The sequence below is a fragment of the Hipposideros armiger genome, unplaced genomic scaffold (genome assembly GCF_001890085.2).
Source record: "Hipposideros armiger isolate ML-2016 unplaced genomic scaffold, ASM189008v1 scaffold_868, whole genome shotgun sequence".
NCBI lineage: Eukaryota > Metazoa > Chordata > Mammalia > Chiroptera > Hipposideridae > Hipposideros > Hipposideros armiger.
The window spans coordinates 260,487-287,940 of record NW_017732218.1 but is presented as its reverse complement, the minus strand read 5'-3'; the positions used below and the strand labels follow the sequence as shown (position 1 = coordinate 287,940).

The window sequence follows — 27,454 nt, the reverse complement described above, 5'->3', positions numbered from 1 at the left end:
ATTGCTTGTAATAGCATACTACCTGTCTTTACCTCCTCTTCTGTCCAGGCTTTCAAGTATAGCACTCAAAACAGATGGATAGTTTTTCTCTTTAAGGAAAGATCATATACTTGGGGAGAAATTTCAAGGTACAATTTGTGATGATGTCACATTCTACATGTGTGTGTTTTGTTTGCTTTTTGCTTTGGGGATTTGTTTTTGCTTTAAGCATAGCATAATGTCCTGTGTGTATTATGATTTCATCTGGAAATTCTCATTAGAGCCATCACTAGCCCATTTAGTAGCTTTGTGTAAGGAAAGGCACAGCCTCACAAGAAAATGGAGTGCAAGGATTTTGCACCACCACCTCCATCACCCTGCATGGTACAAATTTAGATTCTGAACTGTGTACTCATTTGGATTTGTTTTGGAAAGTCCATGATAGCAAAATAGCTCATAGTTTTAAAAATGTATGTATATATAAAATTCTAAAAGTATAACAGAATATATAGTATACTATATGTATTCTGCTATCTTTCCTGTGCAGAATAGTATGAAAATAGGTTTTACTTAAAATGTAGTATTTTACAAATACTAGTTATTTTTCTATATTTTTGTATACTACCTACATTAAACTTTATTGCATTAATAATAACCAGCCATATATGTATCCTTTAATTCTTAATTGAGAAATACTAGCTCATTTCCCATAACATTTAGATAGTCTCATCCCATAATTAATGTGTCAGCATGTTATGCAGTTCATTGTACAGTGCTTTGTATTAACAATACTGTAAGTCTTGTAATTCAACTTTTGGTTTTTCCTCTTTCTCAGGTACTTTGGTCTGGGAAGCCATATGGTTCATCTCGAAGTATCGTAAGGAAAATTGGTACTAATTTATCTCTGATCCAGTGTCCAAGAGTTCAGTTTCAGGTACTATATATTTCAAAAGTTTGTATTAATATGTATATTAGGAATATAAGTAGGCAAGACAGAATTAAAAGTATTGTTTGAACCTTTTCCCCTTACTAATCTGCCACTATCAATAAAATAGAGGATAAAAACCACAGTAAAGTCTTTCTAATCTTAGTTCCTCTGTGAAGTGGTTATTCAAAATCTTTAAGACATTGATCCTTCTTAAGAATACATTTTCGAGGATTTAGAAGACATAATAAACAAGCAGTGGTTAATCCCAGGTCAAAGGTAGGCTTTGTATGAGTTTAGGAGTTTCAGGTGCCACCATTATTTTCTTTAGTTATTACGCCTTCCTCTTTAGACAGCCACTGTGTACCGTAGTTTATTTTTAGATGTCTCTGTGCATTCCATGTAAGTTGCTTTCTCCATCCTTGGTTTAAAGCTTAGCATTAATGGTAGGAACTATTGCCTTGGGAACAACATTGTTAAGACAAAGAGGTAATTGTGGGTCTCTGAATGAGGTGGTAGTCAAACCCTGAATTAGGATTGCTTTCAAAAGCTCAGGTCATAGCTTTTCCTTCTAGCACCAATGCAGGAGCAGCTCTACTCTTTGCTTGGAGATAAATTATTTCTTGATTGGGCTTTTGTTCCTTATTATAGTGTTAGACATGTATCACATAATTTTGTTCTTGTTTTTCAGTAATATGGCAAAACCTTTCAGTGTAACATTTAATAATATAAAGTTCAGCAGATACGATACTAATTTAAAATAATAGATAAGCATGTGGAATGCAGAAAGTATATTTAACTCATAATTCAGCAGCTCAGAAGTGTCCCTGTGAGTTTATTTGATATCATGTCATACTCATAAGTCACTCTTCCTGGTAGATACAGGTGAAAAAATCTATTCCTAAGTAAGTGGTAGGAGTTAGTGTTTATTGTTTGAATGTTGTTCATTGTGCTTATAGTTCCACTTACAAATTGGTAAAACTTTTGTGCATCAATCTAGAAATCGACAAATTGGAACTTTGCAAAAACTAATTTTTATCAAACTATAGGCTTTTTAAAAAATAATAATCAGAATGAAGAATTCTGTGGTAGTGTCTCCAGCAGAAGTTCTGAGAATTCAGTTCATTTAGACACAAATTACTGATTGCTTTACTTGTCAGCTTCTTTCAAATAACTGTTATGTTAACTAAGGCTTAACTTTTTTCTGATTGCTCAATTCCATTAAAATTTTTATGTGTCTACTTAAGCTGGTGGCAGGAGAACTTGCTTCAACATTTGTGTTCCTGTAGCTAGAGACGTGTAACAGGACATGGAGAGAATCTAGCATTTTCTGGTAGCAACCCAAGTCTGCCTTGACAGTAATGGGCTGATGAATTACTAGAGCCAGGTTCATTTCCTTGGGAGGATTCTGTTTCTCGGTGTTATTCGTTATGTAAAAGGGGATGAGCAGAATAAGAATATTAGATTTAGTACAGAAGATGCATTTGAAAAGAGATGGGTTAACATAAGGAGAGGTGTAAAGTAAGAGAAATATTGGTGACTTGAGAATGTAGTGGAAGACAGAAGACGTTTGTTTATAGTGAGATTTTTACTTTCAGGCAATTTTGTAGCATACTGAGGCTTTTCAAATTCAACATCAATATTGATGTGGGTATTTTATCTGCTACTTATTTTAAATCTGTATCTTTGCTCTCTATCTTCAATTTTTTTACTACATCTGAGAAATATTAAAAATGTAGTCTTCAAAAAATATAAAGATGCAGTTTAGAGTAATAAAATTGAAAATGCATTTTTGCTATTTTTCTGGCTCATTTGGGGGTTTGATTGATATGGAATGTATTTGAACTCTCTAGGAGTCCAACATGAGTAAATACTATGGAAAGTCTGTAACTGGGGAACCACAGCTGGAACCAGGGATACTGTTTCTTACCTTAATAGGTTGTTTTGAGATAGACACACTCATTTTCCTCCCTCTTGTCTCTGGTCCCTTTCATTCTCCTCTTTCCCTTCTCACCCCCTCTCCCTCCCCTTCCCCATTCTAGGTGTGGCATGAATAGAAAGCATTAATAAATGTTCACTTTTTAAAAAGTGACCACATTACTCAGAACATTAGTAGCTGAGTCTTGGCTAGAATATTTGAGTGTTGCATCCTTCAGACTAGTGTGATTTACACAGGTATACATACCACTTGGCCTTCTGGTGTCACAGTATGTCACCATTTTAAAACAGCGAAATTCTGTTTTCAGTTTTCCTTACTATGGTAGGAATTGAAAGAAAAAAAGAATAAACCTGTAAGCAAAAAAGCTAGAGATCATTATTTTCCTGTCTTGCTTAAGAATGCATGTTTTGTATTTGGCTATAAACAAATGGTGGTAAAATAAATAATCTACTTACTATTAAACCCTTATTGGCAAGAAACTGAGAGCATCCTAGTTCCTTGTACCAGTGTGTTTATTTTATGAAAAGTCACATGAGAACAACGTTTACTCTTCTAATATTTTATTCTAAGTATTTCAACTTTTGTATATGCTTTTTATTTTTTTATTCATTTTATTAAATGAATCAATTTCCTTGGTATAATTTTACATTATCAGGATATTTTAAATTAGCTGAAGTTACTGTAGTAAAATTCTTGAAATATAATTGAATTTTAGATAATTTAAATTGTATAACATGTTCAATTAAACTACTTAAAATCGTAGAAATACAATGCTACTGCTGAGTTTCTGTTCTGAATAAAATGGTTTTCATACTTTCTGAAAGGAATTTGGATACTCCCAAATCTATAAGCACTAATTTTAAATTTAAATTTTAAAATGCCCTTTATATTTGGGGCAAATATCTATTCCCTTCACAGTTTTGTTTTTTGGTTTTTTTTCCCTAATAGTAGTGATGGTAGGACAGGACCTTGCTGGAACCTTCAGTAAGTTGGCCTTTCCTTTTTCAAACTTCTCATCAGTCCTCCATGCATGTCAGTAGTGGCGTCTTAATCATAAATCATAAAGAATTCCTTATCAACAGTCCCCTTGCCTGCACTGACTTCCCCTTAACTGGTACTTTACTAATTGAGTTGTCCTTCCCATTCCATGCCTATGTTACTCAGTACAGTTACCGAAATGCGGCAACAACAAAATGGCTTTTTAAAAAAATTAGTATTATTTTTCAGTTTTGCTTTTTTCTTTTGATTGAGTTTGGTTTCTCCAGGGACTTTGTTAGACTTTTTTTTTAGTCGGTAAATCACCGTTAGAAATGATGTAGATCTTAACAGTTCTGGAATTGGTTCTTGACATTATCATTAACCCTTTCATTTCATTGGGCACATGTGACAGACGTCGTATTCAGCGATTAAAGGGAATCAATCCATGCTTAGCATGGTTGCAAACTAAGACCATGAAATAATTTTGTTAAGTTTATGCAAAAAGCAACAGTTCATGTTAATAAATGATATAAATTTAAGAAATAATGGATCTTTATGCTTTTAGATGAAAAGCTGCCACAATGGGTTAACTTTTATATTTTTTAGTATTATTTTAAAAGTATCATTTTGCTTTTATAAACAAAAATATCTGGGAAGAAAACAGCAATTTTTATAACTTTTATGGGGAAGTAAGAAGTCAAACTAGAAACTAGTAACTGTATTGGAACAAATTTTTATTTTCTAAACAAAGAATTATGATCAGATTGATTTTTTTTTAAAGATTTTTTATTGGGGAATTGGGGGATGGGAACAGCATTGGGGAATTGGGGAAGGGAAACAGACAAGTTGCTGTCCTTTTGTTCTTCAGTCTAGTTGTAGAGGACGTTGCTTCACTGGCCCAAGTTGGCACCATCATTGTGCTCTTCCCGGGCGAGGCAGATTAGTTGCCATCTTCTGGACGGCTGCTCACAGTGGCTGCTGGCTACAAACGGTAGCCCATGGCAACCCACTGCAGAGCTGCAGCCTACGCTGTCGCTGGCGACTCATAGTGGCCCAGCTCCAGGTCGAGCTGCCGTTCACCATCTTAGCTGTAGAGGGCAGTGTCACTGGCCCTCATATGTGGGATCCAAACCGAGGCCCTCTGGCATCCCAAGCCAGCTCTTAACCAATGCGCCACTCAGCCGGCCCTGATCAGATTGATCTTCATGAACTAGCACCTTAGGAAGGCACCATTCAGGTTTTACTTTTATGATCTCTCTCTTGTACGAAACAGCCCGTTAACACTATTATATATCTTCCAGGAGCTTCCACAGGGCTTGGGGACCTTCCTGTTGAAGCATCTCCACATAATGCACTTAGAATCTCTGTATTATAATGGCATAGAAATATTAATATACATCTGTTTTCAGTAATGGTTAGAAACAGAATATTACCAGATTTCTCAGCCTCTTAAGATTAGATGTGATGCATAGTTCATTAAAGTTGTTTTAAGTTATATGAGATACCCACTTACTGAATATCTGTTTATTGACTTACTTGGATAAATTTTTGAAATATATAACGGAGAAGTACAAAGTACAAAAATCTAATTTTTGATTTTCCTTTGATCATATCCCTTGACAGTGTACTTGCTGAAGCTTATACTTGTTTTTCTTCTGACTACAGTTATTCCACTGCATGTAAAACGTCGGTATTGTGAAAGCTTACTATTATTGGTTTTTGTTTTTGTTTTCATTTTTGCTCAGAGTTAGGTTCTTAAATCTCTACTCTTTTGATACAACTTGTTTTGTCTTTTGCCTGTACCCCCATCCTCCCCCAAAACAATAATTTAAGGCATTTTAAATATTTGATGTTCTTAGTATGTTATTGTTAAACTGTCGGTTTTCTAATGCTACTTTATTAAGTTGATAATGTTAGATAATTATGATATCAGAATGGGAACACATACCAGCAGCTGATATGTTCAGTTAAAATTTTATTCATAATACTAAAGATGTTAAACTTTTAGGTGTTTACATGATATGTTTTACATTTGAGGAAGAAGCATTATTTAAGTGTAGCTTCCGAAAGCTTGATCTGACAATGATAGTATTAAGGTTCAAAGAAAGCATGGGTTACAGTACAACCTTCCTGATAAATACGTTAATAATTAAATCTCTTTGGCCTTTTAAAAATTTTTCTTCAATTAAAAAGTCTACTTTTTTTTTTTAAATTTGAATCTCATTCCAACTTCTAGAAAGTGTGATATTAATCTGATAACTTTATTTTTTAATTATTCATTGATCATCTGGCTCTGAGGCATTACACTTACAACAAAACTTAAATTTAATTCAGTTAAACTATATTTCCATTTTTTTCGGCTAAATTTCAGAACTTCCATGTTTTTTCTTTGATGTATTTATTTCAGAATATTCTGTTCCTTCATCTATGTGTTATCTAGCTAGGGTTAGCTAGAGAATTCTGTTCTGCTATTTGTATTTTGCATTTTTAACATGGTTAATAATTTTATTGAAAAATTAAAAGATTTAAACAAAATGTATTTTCAGTATTTTAACAGCATATATAGATAATACTCATTTAAAAATACTCCCAGATTTAGCACAAATTGATCATTTGCTTATTTTTGTTCTTATGCTTTTTAAAAACTAGATCCTTTAGAAAAAAATGATTTCTGATGCTTAGATTCTAAAAATTTTCTTAACGTTTTAGGATGACCAGAGTTGTGTTTTGTTTTGTTTTTTTTTTCAACCAGTCTCACTTGACCTGTAAAATAAAAATTGAATAAAATTAAATTATAATTCAGAGATTGCCGTATGCTACTAGGCAACAGTATGATATAACTAATGGTTCCTTTCATGGGAACCTTTAATGGAAATCTTACAAGCTGTTCGTATGTTTGTAACACCAAAGTTGATTATTTTCCTTTAGGAGATTAAAAAGTTTTAACATTTTGCTGCTAGATGACAAACTTTCCCTGTTTGTAATTTATAGCTTACCAGCCCTACAGCAGGACGGAGCCCCAGTCTCCCAGAAGAGGATGCAGTGGCGTCTTTTGCTGATGTTGGATGGGTAGCCACGGAAGAAGGAGAGCGCTCCACAAGACGCAGGTTAGTCTGGACGCCTACGAGAGGTGACATATGATATTTGTTATTTTAGAAGGTGATACCTTTGCAGTATTTCCTTTTAATAGCTGAATTTGATCTCTAGTAACTAACCCAGTTTTTTTTTTTAAGCAGTCTTTTTGTTTTAAAGACTCAGCATTTCTAAAGTTCCTGGACACATAACTGTGTCTTAAGACCTTCTGAATTACAGAATTGTCTGCCTTTTAGAAGTTTAACGTTCTAATGTGAAAGACCAGGAAGAACTGTCATAAATATGTTTAGGTAAGTACAGTAATTATAATGGTCTTATTGGGGCAGAAGAATCAGTGTGCGTCATATTAGGGAATTTGTGTAAAGAAAACCATATGTAAGAGGGACTTCCATTTATTTGAAAGAGCCTGCATAAATTATTACTATGCCTCAATCTAATAAACAGATATTCAACCCTTCATTCTACTAGGCATCAAGGATACAGAGAAAAAGTAAGATATAGTCCCAGCTTTCCAGGAATACTTGGTGTGCTAGAGGAAATTAAAGAGGAAGTCAATAATATTGGTACTGTAATGGCTACTAAGTAAATACTGAAGGCCTCTGTGCAATGAGAGCTTTGGCAAGGCTTCTCAGAGGAGGGGCTGCTAGAGCTGAGTGATAAGGGTCAATAGCCAATCAAATAGAAGGGCTGCATTCCAGGAAAGGTGAACAAAGGTACTAATTTAGAGGCCACATGGTGTTTTTAGGAAACTCCAGATGGCTCAGTGAAGCTAGGTAGTAGCAGAGAAGGGTAAGCTATGGGAGATGAATATGGGAAGTATGTAGAGATTTAAAGGTTATACATTTTAGGCTAAAAAATTTAGGCTTTTTCCTGAAAGCAGCATGTAGCCATGGATGAATTTTAAGTGCCACGGTATTATTATCAAATTTGTATTTTTGTAAAATTTCCATGTAAATAGTATAAAGATAAACAGGGAAGCCAGGCCAGGAAATAGGCCAAATAAAAGATGATCAGAGTTTGACTAAATTAAGAAACTGACAGAAGACATGGAGAAGAGGGATGAAGTCAAGAGATAGTAAGAAGAAAAGACTTAGAAACATTTTCAGTATTAAAATTAGGTTAAGAAGGGAAGAGTCTACGGTAACTCCTAGGTTTCTGGCTCAGATAATTATCAGAATGATGAAACAGTACATAGGAATATAGGAAAACAGATTTTTTCTGGCAGGTGAGAATAAAAGTGTCAGTCCTGTCTGGAATAGGCTGTATTTGAGTTTCCTATGGGACATTCACATTGCTCTAGGAACAATTTATGTAGCTAGATACTAATAAGAAATGCTTGCACTTAAACATGCAGCTAGAATGGCTGACAATCAGTGTGCTCATGGAGAATATATAAAATATGAAGAACATTTGTATTCTGGATAAAGCCTGCATTTGAGAGTTAATCAGGAAAAAAAAAAGAGAGAAAAAGAAAACCACCCCTCTCTACCCCAGCCCCAGGAAATAGCAGCTCAGGAGTCAGAAAAAATGGCAGAGGGTGTTCTCATGGAAGAAGAGATAGGAGAGTTCCATAGAAGGGGAGTAAACTAGTAGTCGCCCCCAGTGTCAGGTAACTCAGAGGCTAGATAAATAAAAAAAACTAGCAGGTTTCAATTTTGTTTTGCAGTTGGAAGATTATCATTGACTTTAACAAGAGTAATTTCACTTGAGTGGTATTAGCTGTATAAGACAAACATCAAGTAACCAAGAGCATAGAAAGAAAGAATTTGATTTGAATGACAAGTAGAAGTGAGGACATAGCGGTAGATGAACACAGACCAGGTATTGCAGGATTAGCAGGTAAAGAGACTTTCTTTTGTAAGATATTCATCTTTTTAATGAAACTTTTTATTTTGAGATAATTGTAGAATTTTCACATGCAGTTGTAAGAAGTAGTGCAGAAACATTCCCTATACCCGTGGCCCAGTTTTCTCCAGTGGTAATGTCTTGCAAAAGCGTGGTGCAATATCACAACCAGAAGATTAACACTAATAAAATCAAGAAGCAGAACATTTCCATACCACAAGGTTCCCTCATGTTGCCTTGTTATGGTCACACCCACTTTCCTTCTGTGTCCAGCTCCGACTTGGTCACTGTCAACCACTCACCTCTTTTCCATTTTTATAATTCTGTCATTTCAAGAAAGTTATATAAATTGAATTAGGCAGTATGTAACCATTTGGGACTGACTTCGCTAACCACAATTAGCTAGTGATTCTCTAGATTGTTATGTATACTAATAGTTCTTTCCTTTTTTCTACTGAGTAGTATTTCTTGGTATGACAATGAGGAAAGGAAAGGGTGCTTAAGTTCCTCTGACTAAATCAGTAACTAAGAAAGAATAATTAGCATCCCTAAAATTCCTCACTAAGACAAACCATGGGGGCTAGTTACGTGTATCTCCTGCAAGGTTTCAACACTGAAGGTCACTGACTACAGACAAAAAGTGCCTGTTCTTTCTACATCCTGATAAGAATCACCTAAAAGAGCTTCCAGGCAATGGTTGTTTTCAGACTTCCTGATGCTGAAGGGCACAGCAATCCAACAATATCTTTCTATATATTCCTTCTATTCAATGTACCACTGTCAATCATTGAAATGTATGCACTCTAATTGAAATTTCTGACATACCAGATGTATTTCTGCTTGCTTTTCTGCATAAATAAGCGGTACTCATTTCTTCTAATTAGAGCAGTTTCAAGGCTTCTTGAAGCTCTGCTCTCGGAATATAGTCCCTGATAAGGTCTAAATAAACTTTAGGGTTTTTTCCTTTTTCAATTATTTATTTCTTTTTTCTAGTTACAGATAGCATTCAGTATTATTTTATATTAGTTACAGGTATATGGCATAGTAGTTAGACTATATATTTTTTATTAGACTATAAATTTTATATACATATAAAATTTATATAATTTATGCATTGATTCCCCCCAAATTGTCTAGTACCCACCTGGACTATACGTAGTTGTTGCAACATTATTGACTATATATTCTCTGTGCTGTACTTTATATCCCCATGACTATTTTGTCTTAATCCTTTCACCTTTTTCACCCAGCTCTCCACCCCTCCCCTCCCAATAACCATCAGTTCTCTGTATCGATAAGTCTGTTTTTGTTTTGTTTATCGTATTCTTTAGATTCCACATGTAAGCGAGATTATAGATATTTGTCTTTCTCAGTGTGGCTTATCTCACCTAGCACAATACCCTCTAGATCCATCTATATTGTCTCAAATGGTAAGATTTCATTCTTTTTTATGGCCGAGTAAATATTCCATTTTATAAATGTACCACAAATCTCTATCCAGTTGTCTATTGATGGGCACTTGGGTTGCTTCTATATCTTGGCTATTGTAGATAGTGCTTCAGTGAACATAGGGATGCATATATGTTTTTGAATTAGTGTTTTGGATTTCTTCAGATAAATATCCAGGAGTGGAATTGTTGAGTCCTAGGGTAGTTCTACTTTTAATTTTTTGAGGAACCTCCATATTGTTTTCCATAGTGGCTGTTCCAATTTGTAATCCCATCAACAGTGCACAAGTGTTCCCTTTTCTTCACATCCTCTCCAACACTTGTTTATTGGTTTATTAATGATAGCCATACTTGACAGGTGTGAGGTGATATCTCATTGTGTTTTTAATTTGCATTTCTCTGATGATTAGTGATGTTGAGCATCTTTTCATATGTCTATTGGCCATCTGTATGTCCTCTTTGGAGAAATGTCTATTCAGGTCCTCTGCCCATTTTTTTTAATTGGATTATTTGGGGTTTTTTGATGTTGAGTTGTATGAGTTCTTTATAAATTTTGGATATTAACCCCTTATCAGATATATTGGTGACTATCCCTCTCCCATTCAGTACTCTGTCTTTTCATTTTATTGGTGGTTTCTATCTCTCTCCCATTCAGTACACTGTCTTTTCATTTTATTGGTGGTTTCTATCCCTCTCCCATTCAGTACTCTGTCTTTTCATTTTATTGGTGGTTTCTATCCCTCTCCCATTCAGTACACTGTCTTTTCATTTTATTGGTGGTTTCTATCCCTCTCCCATTCAGTACTCTGTCTTTTCATTTTATTGGTGGTTTCCTTCGCTGTGCAAAAACTTTTTAGTTTTATGTAGTTCCATTTGTTCAATTTTTTCTTTTGTTTCCCTTGCTTTAGGAGATATACCAATAAAAATATTACTAAGGGTAATGTCTGAGAGTTTACTTCCTATATTTTCTTCAAGGAGTTTTATGGTTTTGGGTCTTACATTTAAGTTTAATCCATTTTGAGTTTATTATATGGTATGAGAAGGTGGTCCAGTTTTATTTTTTTGCATGTATATGTCCAGTTTTCTCAACACCATTTATTGAATAGACTGTACCATACTGTATATTCTTGCCTCCTTTTGCATAGAGTAAATGAGCATATAGCATGGGTTTATTCTGTTCCGTTGATCTATGTGTCTGTTTTATGCCAGCATCACACTGTTTTGATTACTGTAGCCTTGTAATATAGTTTGACATCCAATTTTGTTCTTTCTTAAGATTACTGTGGCTATTTGTGGTCTTCTGTGGTTCCATATAAATTTTAAGATTATTTGTTCTGTGAAAAATGCCATTGGTATTTTGATAGGGGTTGCGTTGAATCTATAGATTAGTTAGTATGGACTTTTTAATGATGTTAATTTTTTTCTATCCATGAGCACAGTAGGTATATGCTTCTATTTATTTGTGTCTTCTTCAATTTCTTTCTTTAGTGTCTTATAGATTTCTGAATATAGGTCTTTTACCTCTTTGGTTAAGTTTATTACTATACACACACACACACACACACACACACACACACAATTGTAAATGGTATTGTATCAATTTCTTTGATAGTTCGTTATTGATGTATAAAAATGCAACTGATTTCTGAGTATTAATTTTGTATCCTACTTTACTGAATTTATTTACTAGTCTAAGTTTTTTGGTGGAATCTTTAGGGTTCTCATGTCATCTGCAAATAATAACAGTTTTACTTCTTCCTTTCCAATTTGGATGCCTTTTATTTCTTGTCTGATTGCTGTAGCCAGGAATTCCAATACTGTGTTGAATAAAAGTGGTGAAAGTAGCGTCCTTGTCTTGTTCCTGATCTTAAGGAGAACACTTTTAGCTTTTCCCCGTTGAGTATGATGTTAGCTGTGGGTTTGTCATGTACAGACTTTATTATGTTGAGAGTTTTCCCACTGTGCTGAGAGTTTTTATCATAAATAGATGCAGGATTTTGTCAAATGCTTTTTCTGCATCTATTGATATGCTATATGACTTCTATCTTTCATTTTGTTTATGTGGTGTATCATGTTAATTGATTTGCAGGTACTGAACCAACCTTGCGTCCCAGAAATAAATCCCACTTAATCATGGTGTATGATCTTTTTAATGTATTGCTAGATTTGGTATGCCAATATTTTTTTGAGGATATTTGCATGTATGTTCATCGGGGATATCAGTGTATAATTTTTTTCTTATTTTAGTATTATTTTTTTTGTAACATCTTTGGTTTTGGAATGAGGGTAAGGGTGGCTTCATAACATGAGCTTGGGAACTTTCCCTCCTCTCGGATTTTTTGGAATAGTTTGAGAAAGATAGGTGTTAATTCTTCTTTGAATGTTTGGTAAAATTCATCTGTGAAGCCATCCAGTCTAGGACTTGTTTGTTGGGAATTTTTTGATTACTGATTCAATTTTGTTAGTAGTAATTGGTTAGTACAGATTTTCTGTTCTTTATTCACGGTTGGAAAATTATATGTTACTAGGAATTTATTCATTTCTTCCAGATTGTCCAATTCATTGGCATATAACTATGTAATATTATACTTCTCTCTATTTCTGTAGCGTCAGTTGTCACTTCTCTCGTTTCTGATTTTTATTTACTTGGATCATCTCTTTTTTTCTTGATGAGTCTGGTTAAAGGTTATCACTTTGGTTTATCTTTTCAAGGAACCAGCTCTTGGTTTCGTTGAGCTTTTGTACTGGTGTTTTGTTTTATTTTTAAGACGGTTTCATTTATTTCTGCTCTGATCTTTTTTTTTATTTTTAAAGATTTTATTGGGGAATTGGGGGAGGGAACAGCGCTGGGGAATCAGGGGAAGGGGAACAGACAAATTACTGTCTTTTTGTTCTTCAGTCTAGTTGTGGAGGATGTCGCTTCACTCGCTCATGTTGGCACCATCATTCTGCTCTTCCTGGGTGAGGCAGATGGGTCGCCGGCCTCTGGACGGCCGCTCATGGCAGCTCTTGGCAGCTCACACCGGCTGCCGGCCGCTCACACTGGCTGCTGGCCACTCACGGTAGCCCATGGCAACCCACTGCAGCAGGGGCTGCAGCTTACGCTGTTGCTGGCAACTCATGGCAGCCCAGCTCCAGGTTGAGCTGTTGTTTACCATCTTAGCTGTAGAGGGCAGTGTCATTGGCCCTCATGTGGGATCCGAACCGGCGGCTCTGCTGCTCAGAGCTCACACTCCCAAGCCAACTCTTAACCAACGAGCCACTCGGCTGGCCCTATTTCTGCTCTGATCTTTAATAATTCCTTCCTTTTACTCACTTGGGCTTTGTTTGCTAGTTCCTTTAAGTGTAAGGTTAGATTGTTTGAAATTTTTCTTGTTTCTTGAGTAGTCCTGTATTTCTACGAATTTTCCTTTTAGGACTGCTTTTGCTGTGTCCCATAGATTTGGGGTCATTGTGTTTTCATTTATCTCATGGTACCTTTTGATGTCTTCCTTGATCTTGTTGTTGACCCATTATTTATAGCATGTTGTTCAGCCTCCGTGTGTTTGTGTGTTTTCCAGTTTGCTTCTTTGGTGGTGTTGTTTTTTTTGTAATTTCTAGTTTCTTATCACTGGTCAGAGAAGATGCTTGATGTGATTTCAGTTGTTTAAGCTTACTGAGACTTGTTTTACATGTGGTATGTCTTGGAAAATGTTCCATGTGCACTTGAAAAGAATGTATATTCTGCTGCTTTGGGGTGAAATGCTCTAAAAATATCACTTAAATTCATCTGGTCTAGTGTGGCATTTAACGCCGCTGTTTCCTTATTGATTTTCTGTCTGGAAGATCTGTCCTTTGGTGTCAGTGGAGTGTTTGAGTCCCTATTATGATTGTATTACTGCCAATCTCTGCCTTTATGTTTACAGTATTTGCTTTATATTTAGGTGCTCCTACATTGAGTACATAAATATTTACAAGGGTTATATCGTATTGTTGGGTTGATCCCTGTATCATTATGTAATGTCTCTCTTTGTCTCTTATTATAGTCTTTGTTTTAAAGTCTATTTTGTCTGATATAAGTATTGCTACTGCAGCATTTTATTTGTTTACAGTCACATGAAATATCTTTTTCCATTCCTTTACTTTCAGTCTGCGTGTGTCTTTCCATCTGAAGTGAGTCTCTTGTAGGCAGCATATGTGAGGGTCTTGTTTTCTTAACCATTCAGCTACCCTGTGTCTTTTATTGGAGCTTTTAAACCATTTACACTTAAAGTGGTTATATTTATGCTACTTTATTATTGATCTTTACGTTCTTCCACCTCCCCCCTCTCCCCTTTATTAAAAGAGTCCCTTTACCGTTTCTTGTAATACTGATTTGGTGGGGATGAACTCTAGCTTTTTCTTGTCTGGGAAGCTTTTTTTATCTGTGCTTCAATTTTAAATGATAGCCTTGCTGGGCAGAATATACTTGGTTTAGGTCCTTGAATTTCAACACTTGAAATATTTCATGCCAGTCCCTCATGGCCTGCAAAGTTTTCTGTTGAAAAATCAGCTGACTACCTTATGGGAACTCCCTTGTAAGTAACTAGTTGCCTTTTTGTTGTTGCTTTTAGGATTCTCTCTTTGTCTTTTTAACCTTTGCCATTTTAATTATAACGTGTCTTGATATGGGCCTGTTTGGGTTCATCTTGCTTGGGACTCTCTGTGCTGAGGATCTTTATGACCATTACTTTAAACTTTATATCAGCTAAATTAGTTATCTCCTTTTATTAAGGGTTTTTTTTAAGGTTTTATCTTGTTCTTTTGTTTGGGACATATTCCATTGTTTCTTCATTTTGCTTGACTCTCTGTGTTTGTTTCTATGGATTAGATGAAACCGCGATCTCTCCCAGTCTAGAACCGAGTGGCCTCTTGTAGAAGATGAGCCTTCTCGTTCAACCCTGGCCTAGCTCTTGGTTGTTCCTCAAACCTCTGTGATTGTCTAAGCACCTTATTTTCTTTTTAATAGTCCCCAGTAGTTGACGGTGTGCCAAGACTTGTCAGTGTTCCAAAGGGGAGGATCTCGGTCAGTACCTAGATTCAGGCTCAATAGAAGCCAGACCTTCAGGCAGTGCTTTTAAAGTATGCAAATAATACAGTCCTGTGAGACCCCAAGTGGAAGCCCTGCTGGCCACCACAGCCAGGCTTTCTGGAAGTGTCCCCTGGGCAGCAGCCACAGAAATCAGGTCTCTAACAAGGGTGTAAGCTTTCTGGGAGATACCGGTGAGCTGTAGAGAGGCAGAGGGAGAGAGCAAAACTGCCATCAAGCAGCCTCCATTCCCTGAGAGCACCTCCGTAGGCCTCGAGGTGTGTGCCACACCTGAAGCCTGCGCCACAGGCCAAAGCTCCTGGACAAGAGGCTTTCTTCTCAGAAAGACTGGGGATGTGTTTCTGTCTGATGTCTGTGCAGTGGGGGTGCCAGTCTTCCAAGAACTGTCTTGTTAATTGTTTCAGTCTCAGGGGACTCAAGAGTGAAAGACCTCCGCACCTTCAGAGCCAGATAATCAAGGGTTGTCCCCTGGGTGGCAGCCACAAAAATTGGGGCACCAGACAAAAACTGGGGCACAGACACATGTAAAATGTCCCCTCTGGGAGATACTGCTGCTCTGGAGCAAGACACAAGGGAAGGTAAAGATGGCCCTTGCAGAGGACAGGGGAAAAGGCCTAGAATTTGGGGGTGGGGTGGGGGAGAAACAAAGATAGCACTTAAATTCAGAGCCTGCCAGCCACCCTTCCCAGAACATTTCCCAGCAGGCTCCTGGATGTGTGTTAAGTTCGATGAGTTCCCCTCAGGCTGATGCTTTAAGATTAGCAAATGAGACTCTTGCATAAGGCCTGGCTGGGCAGGATCAGCTGCTTCTGTTCTGGACTCTGGGGAGAGTGAGCCCAGCATGCTAGCACTTTAAGTACCTTTTCTCAGGTTACTGTATGGAGCCTTGTGGGTCTCGTGGGTACAAGCCCTGTTGGTTTTCACAGCTAGATGTTTTGGGTGCTCATCTCAGGTGCAGGTCTTAAAAGTAGGGGTGTCCAATGTGTTTAAACTCTTAACAGGAAGCAGCTCTGGGCTTTGAGCTTCCTCCTGAGTGTGGGTCAGTGTGCCTGGGGTGGGGTTTATGGTGAGATTGTGTCTCAGCCTCTCCTGCCAGCTTTAGTGTGATTTCCTTTTTTTTCCAGAGGAAATTGTATCATAACATATGTGGCTGTAGATTTGGTGTGTTCGTGGGAGGAGATGAGTTCAGGATCTTCCTATTCTTCCTGTGTTGCCATTTTGAACCGGAATTTAGTATTCCTTGGTATGGATGGACCAGTTTGTTTATCCATGTGCCAGTTGATGGCCATCTGGCGTGACCCCCGTTTTTGGAATAAAGTTGCTAGAAACATTTGTGTACAGGTTTTGAGTGAGCATAAGTTTTAATTTCTCTGGACTAAATGCCCATGAGTGCAATTTCTGGGTCATATGAGTTATAAGGTAGTTGTATGTTTCTATTTTAAGAAACTGACAAAACTCTTCCAGAATGGCTGTACCATTTTACATTCCCAACAGCAATGTATGGCTGATCCAATTTCTCTGCATCCTCACCATTATTTGGTATTGTCACTCTTTTTCTTTACTTCTCCCCTTCCTCCCTTTCTTCATTCCTCCTCCCTCCCTCCCTCCTTCCCTCCCCCTCTCTCACTCTCTCTCTCTCTCTCCACTTCTGATTGTTTTTTTATGTTTTCTCTTTGTTGAAGTTCTCACTGAGTTCATCTGTTCTTCTCTCAAGGTCATTACATAGCCTTATAACCAGTGTTTTGAACTCTGTATCTAGATTGTTTGTCTCCGTTTTGGCTTTTTTTTTCTAGACTTTTGTTTTTTCATTTGGGACATGTTATGTGTCTCTTCATGTTGGCTGACTCCCTGTGTGTTTTGTTTGTTTTGTATATATTACATACAGATGTAGATCTGCTACATCTCCCAGTCTTGACGGAGTGACCGTATGTAGACGATGTCTTGGGCTTAGTGGTGCAGACTCTTGGTCACTTGAGTTGGGTGTTCCAGGTATGTCCGTGTGTTGGTTGTGTGCCCACTTGTTATAGTTGGGCCTCAATTGATGGTGTCATGTCTGCTGGTGTAGTTGATGCTTAGGCTAACTGGCTGTTAGGGCTGGCAATGAGCACAGCAGACCAGCCATTGTGTGGGGGCTGACCCCACAGAGCAGGGGTCACTTTTGCTGGGTTCTGGTGCCAGCCAAGTCTACCTTTTGGGTGTGTCAGTGTGGAGCCGGTTGGGTATGGCTTCGGTGCTGTCTGGAGCCTCTTTGGAGGATGCCGGTGCAGGCCAAATTCACCCACCACTTATGCAGGGCTTGTGGTTACTTGGTAGAGGCTACACTGCGTATTGAGACTGGCTGCCACGTGTGGCCACTTAGTTGGAACTGTCACGGGCCAAGACTGGTTGCCACTTTTGCCAGGTTTGGGGCCACCTGGTGGAATTTACAATGCAAACTGATCCCAGTAGCCACTTGTGCTGCACATGGGGTCGTTTGACAGGAGCTACAATGCATGTCAAGGCTGGCTATTGCTAGTGTGGGGTTTGTAGACCTTCTAGAGAGCCTGATGCTCGAGTTGAGGGCAGCCGCCACTGGTGTAGGGCTGTCAGTCCTTTGAGTGAGTGTGCAGCATGAGCCCTGCCGGGCCACTCCTGTGGAGGAGTGGTGGAAGAGGCCGGGATAGCGAGTTGGCTGGGGCAGGGTCCCTGGGAATCACCATGGTGGGGCGAAGGATGTTATCCCACGTTAATGGAGAGCTCAGATTTGGCGCTTTCCTCTGCCAGGCTGACTGGTTGGGAGGAAAGCTGAACAACAGAACGTGGCGCTTGTCAGCGCTTCCGTCGCGGAGAGAGTTGCCCCAACCCCTGACCCTCAGCCTTCGCCCTGAAGTTAGTGAATTTAGTTCCTCCCCATGTGTCTCTGGCACTTCTCAAGCTGCTGTCCCTGTGCTGGAGCTTAGAGTGAGAGTTTGTGTGTCTCTCTGTGACACAATCCCCGGTTTTTCACAGACAGATATACGGGGGCTCCTCTTCCCAGCACTGGTGCCCCAGGCTGGGGTGCCTGTTGTGAGGCTGGGACCAGTCACTTCTTGGGGGCAGGGGAGGGTCTCTGCAGCCAAGGTAGTTCTTCATCGCCACGCCATGGGGTTGCACCTGCCCATTCTGCTTCTCCACCCCTCCTGCTTGTCCTGACATGTCTCCTTTCTATCCTTAGTTACAGGGATTCTGTCCAGCTAGTCCTCAGGTGGTGGTTCTCATGGTTCTTTAATGTAGTTGTAATTTTGATGTAATTGATGGAGGAGGCGATCTCAGATATATGAAACTTGATCTTATTTAAACCTTTTAGCTGGCTTCCTCTCATGACACTCTGGTAGGGGAAAAGTGGGTGCCACCTTGTTGCTGCCAGGTGGGAGCAGGTTTCTCACCCGGCCTCGGTTCATCCGAGGGCTCTGGCTCCCCACAAGGCCTCCTGTGACGCCATCGCAGTGGGTAGGAGAACTAGATCTAGATGGGGTGGAATTCCAGGTTCCCCATATTGTGTCTGCTGATCGCACAGAGAGGCGAGGTGCCTTGCTAAGTCCCTGTTCCCTGCCTTCTCTGACACAATCCTGCAGGGTTTGGGGCACATTACAGCCTGGTAAGGGTGGGAGTTGGCCTTTGCTGCGTGGTGGAGGTGGGGCCACTGTGGTGTTTGTGGTATTTTTTATAAGTTGCCTATCTTGGGAGGCTGCCCGTGTTTTGGTCCTTTTGTTGAGAGAACAGTCTTTCATTGGGGCTTTACTCCTTGCATCCACTGATTTTTTTTTTTTTCTGGCTTCCCAGTGACTCCTGCACCCAGCTTGGGAAATATGAGGCAAAAGGAAACTCAGGGAGGTTGCTCCTGTGTTATTTTTTGGGATCCCAAGGTCCCAGCCAGTCTGCTTTCTCTCCACGTTTCAGAGTCTTCCTAACATTTATTTGTCTTATATATAATGTCCAGTGTTTTTTAGTTATAGTTAGCAGGAAGAATAGGGAAGAGTACATCTGTTCCATCTTTCTGGAAAAAGAAGTCTCTAAAGGGTTTTAACACATGTCATGCTTGCACTGAATATGACATAATGGCGTAGTCATTATGGGGATTGTGATTATAGAGTAATTGAGTTGGCATAATGGCTCTGGATAATGGATTTTGTCTGAGATTTTGAAAATAATCAGCTAAAGGGTCTTTGAAAAGGTGCCTTAAGCACTCTAGGTAAAGATAATCTGAACTTGAACAAAGAAGGAAACAGACATGTAATGAAGTGTGTCCCCAGAGTTCCAAGGTTAGTGACATGGCCCACAGCACTAGAAAAATTGGGCACACTTTCTGTTTTACGGTATGGTGTCATCATTCTGCATTGATTGTAACAAATTGTAGATGTACATAAATCTAGATGGCTGGGAAGGGTATTCTCAGTGGTTTTTTTCCCTCTGGTTGAAACCCAGTAAACAGGCTGACATATCTAAGTTTCACCATTTTCCCGTGGAAGGGAGCTTGGGGAAGCTCCACTTCATTAGTTTCACACACCAGAAAAACAGATTATTGTACAGTTGGAAGAGGTAGCAAATTTACCATATATTTTAAACAATAGGACAAAGTAGAAACAAGGGTGAGAGTTGATGGATTTTTACTTTGTCTTGAAAATTATTGAATACTAGTACTCTTATCTGTCTCTGTGATATGACTGTCACAGTATTGTGTCTCTGGAAAAATAGCATACACATGAGCCCTTCATAATTGGTTAATTGTACAAATTATTTTTTTCCCAAATGCACTGAACTTCAGTGTTTTCATCTCTAAATTGCAATTCTTAATGCCCACCTCAAATGGAGCATTTTAAAAGATAACATGAGAAAACTCTGAGCAAAGTGGCATGCACACAGTAAGGCCTCATTTCTATACACATTTTTACTTCTCTTCGAATTAACAGAATGGCCTCAGAATTAGAATCACATATTTATAAGAAACGTTGAGATTGTCTGAAAGAATCAGTATAACTGATAATCTTGTCTCAGATAATTGATTTAGTCTTTCATAATAGAAGCCAAAGGAGAATGTGTAGTTTTTGGATATACATGCACACACAGCGTAATACTTGCACTAAGCATGATGAAATTAAAGACGGTAATCTCTGGCTTCTGGTACACATAGACATTGTCATCATGCTTTTTAATAACTTGGAGTAGTCCATTATTTAAGGAATAATGAAACGTTGAATTCTGGTTTTGGTCATTCTATATTAATATATTCATTTTTAATTGTATCTAGTTCTTAATTCTAAGTGCCACATACGTATCAAACTGAGTATTAAATAAATGTATAGGTTCATAGGACTTAAAAGTATTTCAGGTAGCACTTGTTCAGAATGGCTGTAATCTAATTGCTAAGTTGAACATATTTACAAAAATTTGTTCTATAAGGATAGTGGCTAAAGTGAGACAGAGGACTTTGACTAAAGAGATCCAGCTTTTAATTTTTCAAATTGGAATTCTAAGTGTGAAATGGAATGTGCTGTCTTTTTAAGAGTGTCAGCTAAGAGCCCCAGCCTCATCCAGCATGACAGTGAGTAACCAGACGCCAAAGGAAATGACTCAGTAATCAGGTAGGCTCTGGCCGCAGCACAGCAGCACAGCTCCCTACCGGGGCGGGAGTGAGTGCAGACCAGGAGACCCGCAGACCAGGAGACCCCCGGGGATCACAGCGCAGCAAACAGCAGGTGTTATTCACTCCCATTTAATTTTAATTATTTGACACTAGACATTAACTGATAATGCACATCAATAATATACTGCATTCCAGGGAGAAACTTCATTTCCATTAATATCATTTTTAGGAAGATCTGGCTTTTAAAATACAAGAGACTTGTGTTGAACAGCTAATGTGATGGATCCCAGGTGGTCTGGGTCTATACCCTCACAACATTCCTGCCAACTCCCCACCATAAATCCTTTCATGGATGGCTTCTCCTAGTCTACATAATCTCCCCAGTCCAGTCATCTTTATCCAACTACTTGCTCACTTTGAAAAGATTGTTCGTTTTCTACCCAACTTCATGTTTTCAGAGAACTAAACTGGATCCTATTGACAGCGTGGTGTATTTTTATACCTTTCTAGGCTTGTTCTCTAAAAAGGTGAGGGAGGGCCAGTAAAAATCATTTGGGAACACCACCATTCCTAGGACACTGAGATAATTAAAAACAATCTCAGATTTTGACTTTTCATAAATTGAAATAAGGGGAAGGGACCCCAGAGGTGCAATACATTGAATTTAGATTTTTTTTTAAATAGTGGAGCTTAAAAAGTCTTTCATATTTATGCGAGTTCTCCAAAACTGCCTGTCCTTGATTCTAACGTTGAAAAGATAAGAGAATTAGATGATTCATGTGCACTCCACTCTGCAGAGGAGCCTGTACCCTTCTGCTGTAAGGCACTTTGGAGCCAAAATCATATTTAAAAAACAATCACACTTTGGCTTTTTGTCTTCTGCTTTGGGGACATCTATACTTGATACCTCTTTTTGTTTTTATATTTGTTTTTGTTTCTTAAAATTGAATCATACACAAAAAAATCTAAAGAGCATTTCTCTTAGTTTGGATTGATTCTACCTCTATTCTAGCTCTTCATAGCCCTCTATTCTGAAGAATGGAAAAACAGATTGGTTCTGAGAATGAATTGTTTGTTGACTGCCTTATAAAACGATGTCTGTGGGGAAAGGGTGTATGTGTGTATTTTTAAAGCAAGGAACATGTGACAGAATTTTCATAAAAATCTAAACTTTTCTCATACACAAGAATATTACAGAGCAATTCTTATTTCTGTTTTTGTTTTCAGTTCTCGAGCACCTGTAGATATGTCAAATCTCCAATCATTTCAGGATTGCTTTCCTTTTTCAGCTTCTAAAAATGCACATTTAAACTTACACATTTCCTATAATTGCTTTGTTTGAACCCATAACCATCAATAGTATTTCACCTAGCAAAATGTAGACTCTACATAATCAAAGTTATAAAAATAGTATTGATACAAAATACAGATGATCTGACACAGTTACTTAAATCAGTTTGCTAAAGACCCTAAGCTTTTTTGTTCTCTTACCTGGGCATAGTGGTATTCAAGATTAATGAGTGCTTTGTCCTTAATTTTCAGTAGATGGAAGAACAAAAGGATAAAATTTACTTGCAGGAGTTATGGGGAGATATAAAAGCTTAATTTTTTTTTAACATTGTAGTTGCTGTTAAATATTAATTTTCTCTTACAATTTATTTTGGCTAGAAGACAGTTTCAAGAAAGTAAGCTGTTCAGACATGCCATGTAGTTGATCTCTTAATCCAAATTGTCTTGTTCCAGTTTTGGTTATTTTAGAGTAAAAGTTCATGGGATTTGAAGATTATCTTACTTGAATGATAACATTTAAAAACAAACTTATAAGCATTTACTTCGTCTGGTTCCTGTGATAATTTTAGGTGGGGAAATGGTCTCTACTAAGATGACCACTAGTTCTTGAATAAACAGTATTACAACATTTTTCAGTAATAGTATCCAAAATTTCACTTTATTTGCTCCTGTAATATAGACTTCATAAAATGTTTGCATTCATGCATAATTTGAAAGCAAACCATCACCCTCACTTCCAGATACGAATATATTCATTCTTTTAGGGATGTGAAAATGCAAGATGGTGGGGGAGAGAGATGAGTTTTTGCCTGCAGGTTCAGTGTCTGTCTTCCTTCTGCTCAGCCCCACTCCCATCCAGCTGTCATCCTCCAGGTGGCCCTCACCCCGACATCAGTGGTTGCAGCAGCGGCACCCACCCGTCCCCAGCCCACTGCTTCTGACTGCTCCCTTCCTCTGAATTCAGCCTCAGTTACTACTATCCTTGCATCTCTCTCCACTGTTGTTTTGAACAAGTGTGATATTTTAATTCTATATTTATTTGAGGTTTCTGTATTTTACCCAGATTATTCTTAAGACTAGAATTCTATCACTACCACTATCCTACCTACTCTCAGTTCCCCTTTCAAGAAGTAGTTTTTAAAAAATCATTGTTCAGTATTGTTAAAAATACAAAGTTATCAAGACTATAGTTGAGGAAGTATATTAAATAAGAATATTTGACATTGTACTGATATTACTCTACATAAATATTCCACCAAACTTCATTACTAGATTGACTAATTTTTATTTGCTTGTAACTTAATGTATTTCTTGTATAGAGCTGTTTAACAAAATTATTTGGCCTACCCTATGAAAGGTGGGTAGGAATCAGAATTTAGCCTGTTGCATCAAGAAAGAGCCACTGTGATTTAAAACAAAATTCAATATCTTATTAAAATTATTTTCTTTATTGCAGGTTGATTAGAGCACATGCATCTAATCTCTATATTACAATCATTCAAAGAACATTAATATATTCAAAGCATTGGTACTATTCTGTATAGATGTTTTTACCTTTGATCTTCATGTACATTTTAAGGAATTTCATTACCTGTTCCTTCCCCTTGTGGGGATAAGAAAATGGTAATTGAAGCTTTGCAAGCCAAACACATTTCCCTACCCCACATATATTCCAAATAATATAGTCAGTATTAAAGTTGGTTGCTAGCTAAGAGCTAGGACATTTATTCTCAATATATTTTTGTTTGATAACATTACAAGTAAAAAACAGTTTGCAAGCATCTTGTGTATGGTAGTTCAATTAGCAGGGCAAATAAACAAAATTAGATATGAAGAAAAACACCTGAATTCAGTGCATAATCCCCAAAGCTAAGAGTGCAAGAATTCCCCCATTAAAAACACAGGTAAAATGAAGAATTGTTGCAGCTCTTGAGAAAAAAATAAAATACCAATATCCAGTCAAAGAAAACTAAAATAGAACTTAGTGTTAATGTTGTATAGCAGTTAGGATTAAGTTTGACTACATGTAACAGAATACCCCAAAATTGTGGTGACTCCAGCGGGATGGGCGTTTATTTTTTTCTCAAATCAGAAACACCTAAAGTAGATAGTCTGGAGCTGACAGTGGCCCCAGAGTGTCCTCAGGGACCCAGCCAGGCTCTCTGCCATCCTTACCTTCCATGTCAGGGTGAGCTTCTGGCCGTCTCTCAGGAGGAGAAGGGGTGGGGATGACCGGACCTTTTCCTGGACTCATCTCCCTGTAAGCAGCCTCCCTAGATAGCGCATAGCATTCCGCCCGCGTGCATCGTTAGCTAAAACTCCGTCACACGACCACATGAAACCGAGGGAGGCTGAAATATGTGAATTCACTTTATGGACAATATTTAGCTGTTAGTTATACCTCAGTAAAACTGGAAGGAAAAAAGTAGGGCTTGGAGACCAGGAAAAACGAATTGTAGAAAATTGGAAGAAATGGTAAATCTACAAATCAACAGTTCAGAAGAAATATGAATTTTATTCGCAGTTCCAAAAGACTTCCAGTTGGAGCTAAGGAGCAGCGCACATTAAAAAAATTCTTAACACCTAATTGATTACTTAGTTACCATGTAGTTTATTACTACATGGGTTCAATTCTTCTTTTTTCTCCTTTTCAGTTTCTGAATCTGTATTTGGCACATACTGTTATAACATGTCTTCAACTTGATATATTGTTATACATGGAAAATACTGACATTGAAATGCAGAAGCCAGCACCCTGGGGAAGGGCTAATTATTGATTTAATTTTGTTGCCAAATATAACTAGTAATTAGTGTACCATTTTTAAGAACATTAAAAAGTGTTGTCACTTAGTTCAAATCAAAACATGAATTGTCAGAATTGGTGATGCCGCTTGATAGTGTGGCTTGTGCGTATTATCTAGAGGTTAAGAGTGATGGCAACAAGAAAACCAGGCCTGAAATAGATCTACATTAGGTTGACAAGTGCTTTGTTGTTTCGAACCTTACAGGAGAGGACTTATACAAAGTCAGCCTGAAAAGTGGTTCTTGGATGTTACGTTCTGATATTTTCTGATTAACTGCCACTGATTTTTTATATTTTCTCACAAGGCCTGACAGTCAGCCTTTCTGTCTTCCTTGCAGGACAGAGGTCCAGTCAAGGCCACCCCGTCAGGACGATCTTCCTTTCTCCGAGAAGCCCCCGAGCAGGCCGTGTTCCCTACCAAACCTGTCTCCAGAGGAGCCTCCCCCGAAGACACCACTGGCAAATGAGGAAGCGCTGCAGAAGATCTGTGCTCTTGAGAATGAACTTGCTGCTCTCAGAGCTCAAATTGCCAAAATTGTGATCCTGCAAGAACAGCAAAACCTCGTTACAGGTCAGTGAGTCCGCCATTGGTTTTAACCAGCAAACTGGAAATCAGGAGAATACCACTTTTTGAAGTTTACTAGCAAATAACAGCCATTGGGGTTGTTAGAAAACCAAGGGTCAGTCCTCTGCATAGTCCAGTCCAGGACGCAGTCACGTCTAAGCGGTTTTTGTTTTGAACAACCTTGATGCTGTCAGAGAGGGTGACGAGTGAGTGTGTTTGGAAAACACTGCAGTTCCCGCGGTTGGATTGCTATCAGATGAATGCTGTGGGGAACTTCGTGTCTGTGACAATGGCACCCATCCTATCAGATGTGATAGGTCGTCCCAGAACAGTCCTCAAGGCTGAGTGCTGTTTCCTGACCTGCAGCTTCCGAGGCCAGTGCTTGGCCTTTTACCTTCCTTTCCTGCTCTAAACGGGGGGTAACAACAGGTGATATGGAGTTACTCTGGGAGGAGATGTGGAAATGATATAAAATGCCTTTACCACACAGTAGCTACTTAGTAATCATTTCTCTGGGCCAGAGTAGAAATGGAACCCAGGTTGTCTGACTCCTGGTCGAATCCTGTTGCTTTTGTTTGTGTGGCTGTGTCACTTTGGAGAAGAAACCATAGCCTTGAAATCCTAGTCCATTAACCTGTTGGCAAGTAGTGCTTGTTTTTCCTAGTGCTGTCCCGAGTCCTGGCTCGACTCAGCATTAACCAGCTGTGTCTGAAGGGTCAGGACAGTTACTCTGCCTCGGAGCCACTTGCCTGGGCTCCTGGCGTTGAATCCCACCCGTATGGCCACGGTGGACAGAGGGCAGACACATGCACTCTGGGCGCCAAATGCCAGAGGAGTCACTGGTGTCACTTAAATGAAATTGGCGGGTACCTTTAAAATTCAACAGTCCTGCCCTTTTCTTCTTTTAACTCTAAATTGCATTTCTCTCTCTCCTGCCAGACTAGGAAAAGTGCCATAAATAGTGAGATAATTGGGGGATTTATGGTAGGAGTTCTGGTTATAATCTAAATGCTTGAGTAAAACTTTTTTGCCTGGAGTGCCCTGTAATCAATATAGTTCACCCAACAAAAAAACTAGAGCCTCTAATTATGCAGAGAGATAGGTTCTTATTTTATTTATTGGTTTATTTTAAAGTAGCGAAAGAGCAGTTTATTTGAAGAAAAAGTACACTTCAAAGAGGTAAAAGCGGCCGAGCAGAAGGCAGTGGCTCAGGACCATTGTTAGAAGAGAGTGCCCTCCAGAGGGTTAGGAGCGGGCAGAGCAAAAGCAAGGCAAAGGCTGCAGCTCAAAGGCCCAAAGGGGCAGGGCCAGGGCCGGGGCCAAGGTTCTTATTTTACAACCACTTTAATTCTTATGCTTAATTTCCAAAACAAGAAGTAATTAAGATAACACCTTTTTTTCCCCCAGAAATTGGTTCAGCAATAAATCTAAATCTTCTTTCAAACACATTCTAGTCAAATGCAGGGTTTAGAAAGTCTTATATGTAAAATATACTTTAAATGAACATAAATTTATCAAATAGTTTTTTTTGTTTTTTTTTAAGTTGTAGTACTAAATGATTTCATCTAAGAGTACTTCAAAACCATGCCACAGTCAGACTTGAACTTTTGATATCACAAAACCACTCCTGTTAAGTTAAATGGAACTTTTCCATCTGGATAGTTGGGGACTAAATGATACAGTGACTGAGATTCAGGCATTTAGATTCTAACCAAGTAACTGAAACTTCCTTGCTGCTTACATAACTGAGATTCTTTTTAAGGATAATGTTTTCAAGCATACAAAAGTCCTTAACATAAAAATTTTTATTTACCTATCACCACCAGGCTTAAAATTGATTTTTTCCTTATCTCTGTAGGTGATGTAGATTCTACCACTGTTACCCCAGCACCACCTTGTGTCCCTCCACCCCCGCCCCC

General features: G+C 38.3%; 1 protein-coding gene across 1 annotated transcript in view; it reads left to right on the top strand.

Annotated features, from left to right (window-relative positions):
• The first annotated feature begins 318 nt into the window (after window positions 1-318).
• The window catches only part of MTFR1 (mitochondrial fission regulator 1), a 30,373-nt gene continuing 3,237 nt past the window's right edge, over window positions 319-27,454 (top strand). The window contains exons 1-5 of the mRNA XM_019629827.1: window positions 319-363; window positions 815-913; window positions 6,813-6,928; window positions 25,309-25,541; window positions 27,394-27,454. Coding sequence (XP_019485372.1) covers window positions 319-363; window positions 815-913; window positions 6,813-6,928; window positions 25,309-25,541; window positions 27,394-27,454 — 554 coding nt within the window. The remainder of the gene's footprint in view (window positions 364-814; window positions 914-6,812; window positions 6,929-25,308; window positions 25,542-27,393) is intronic.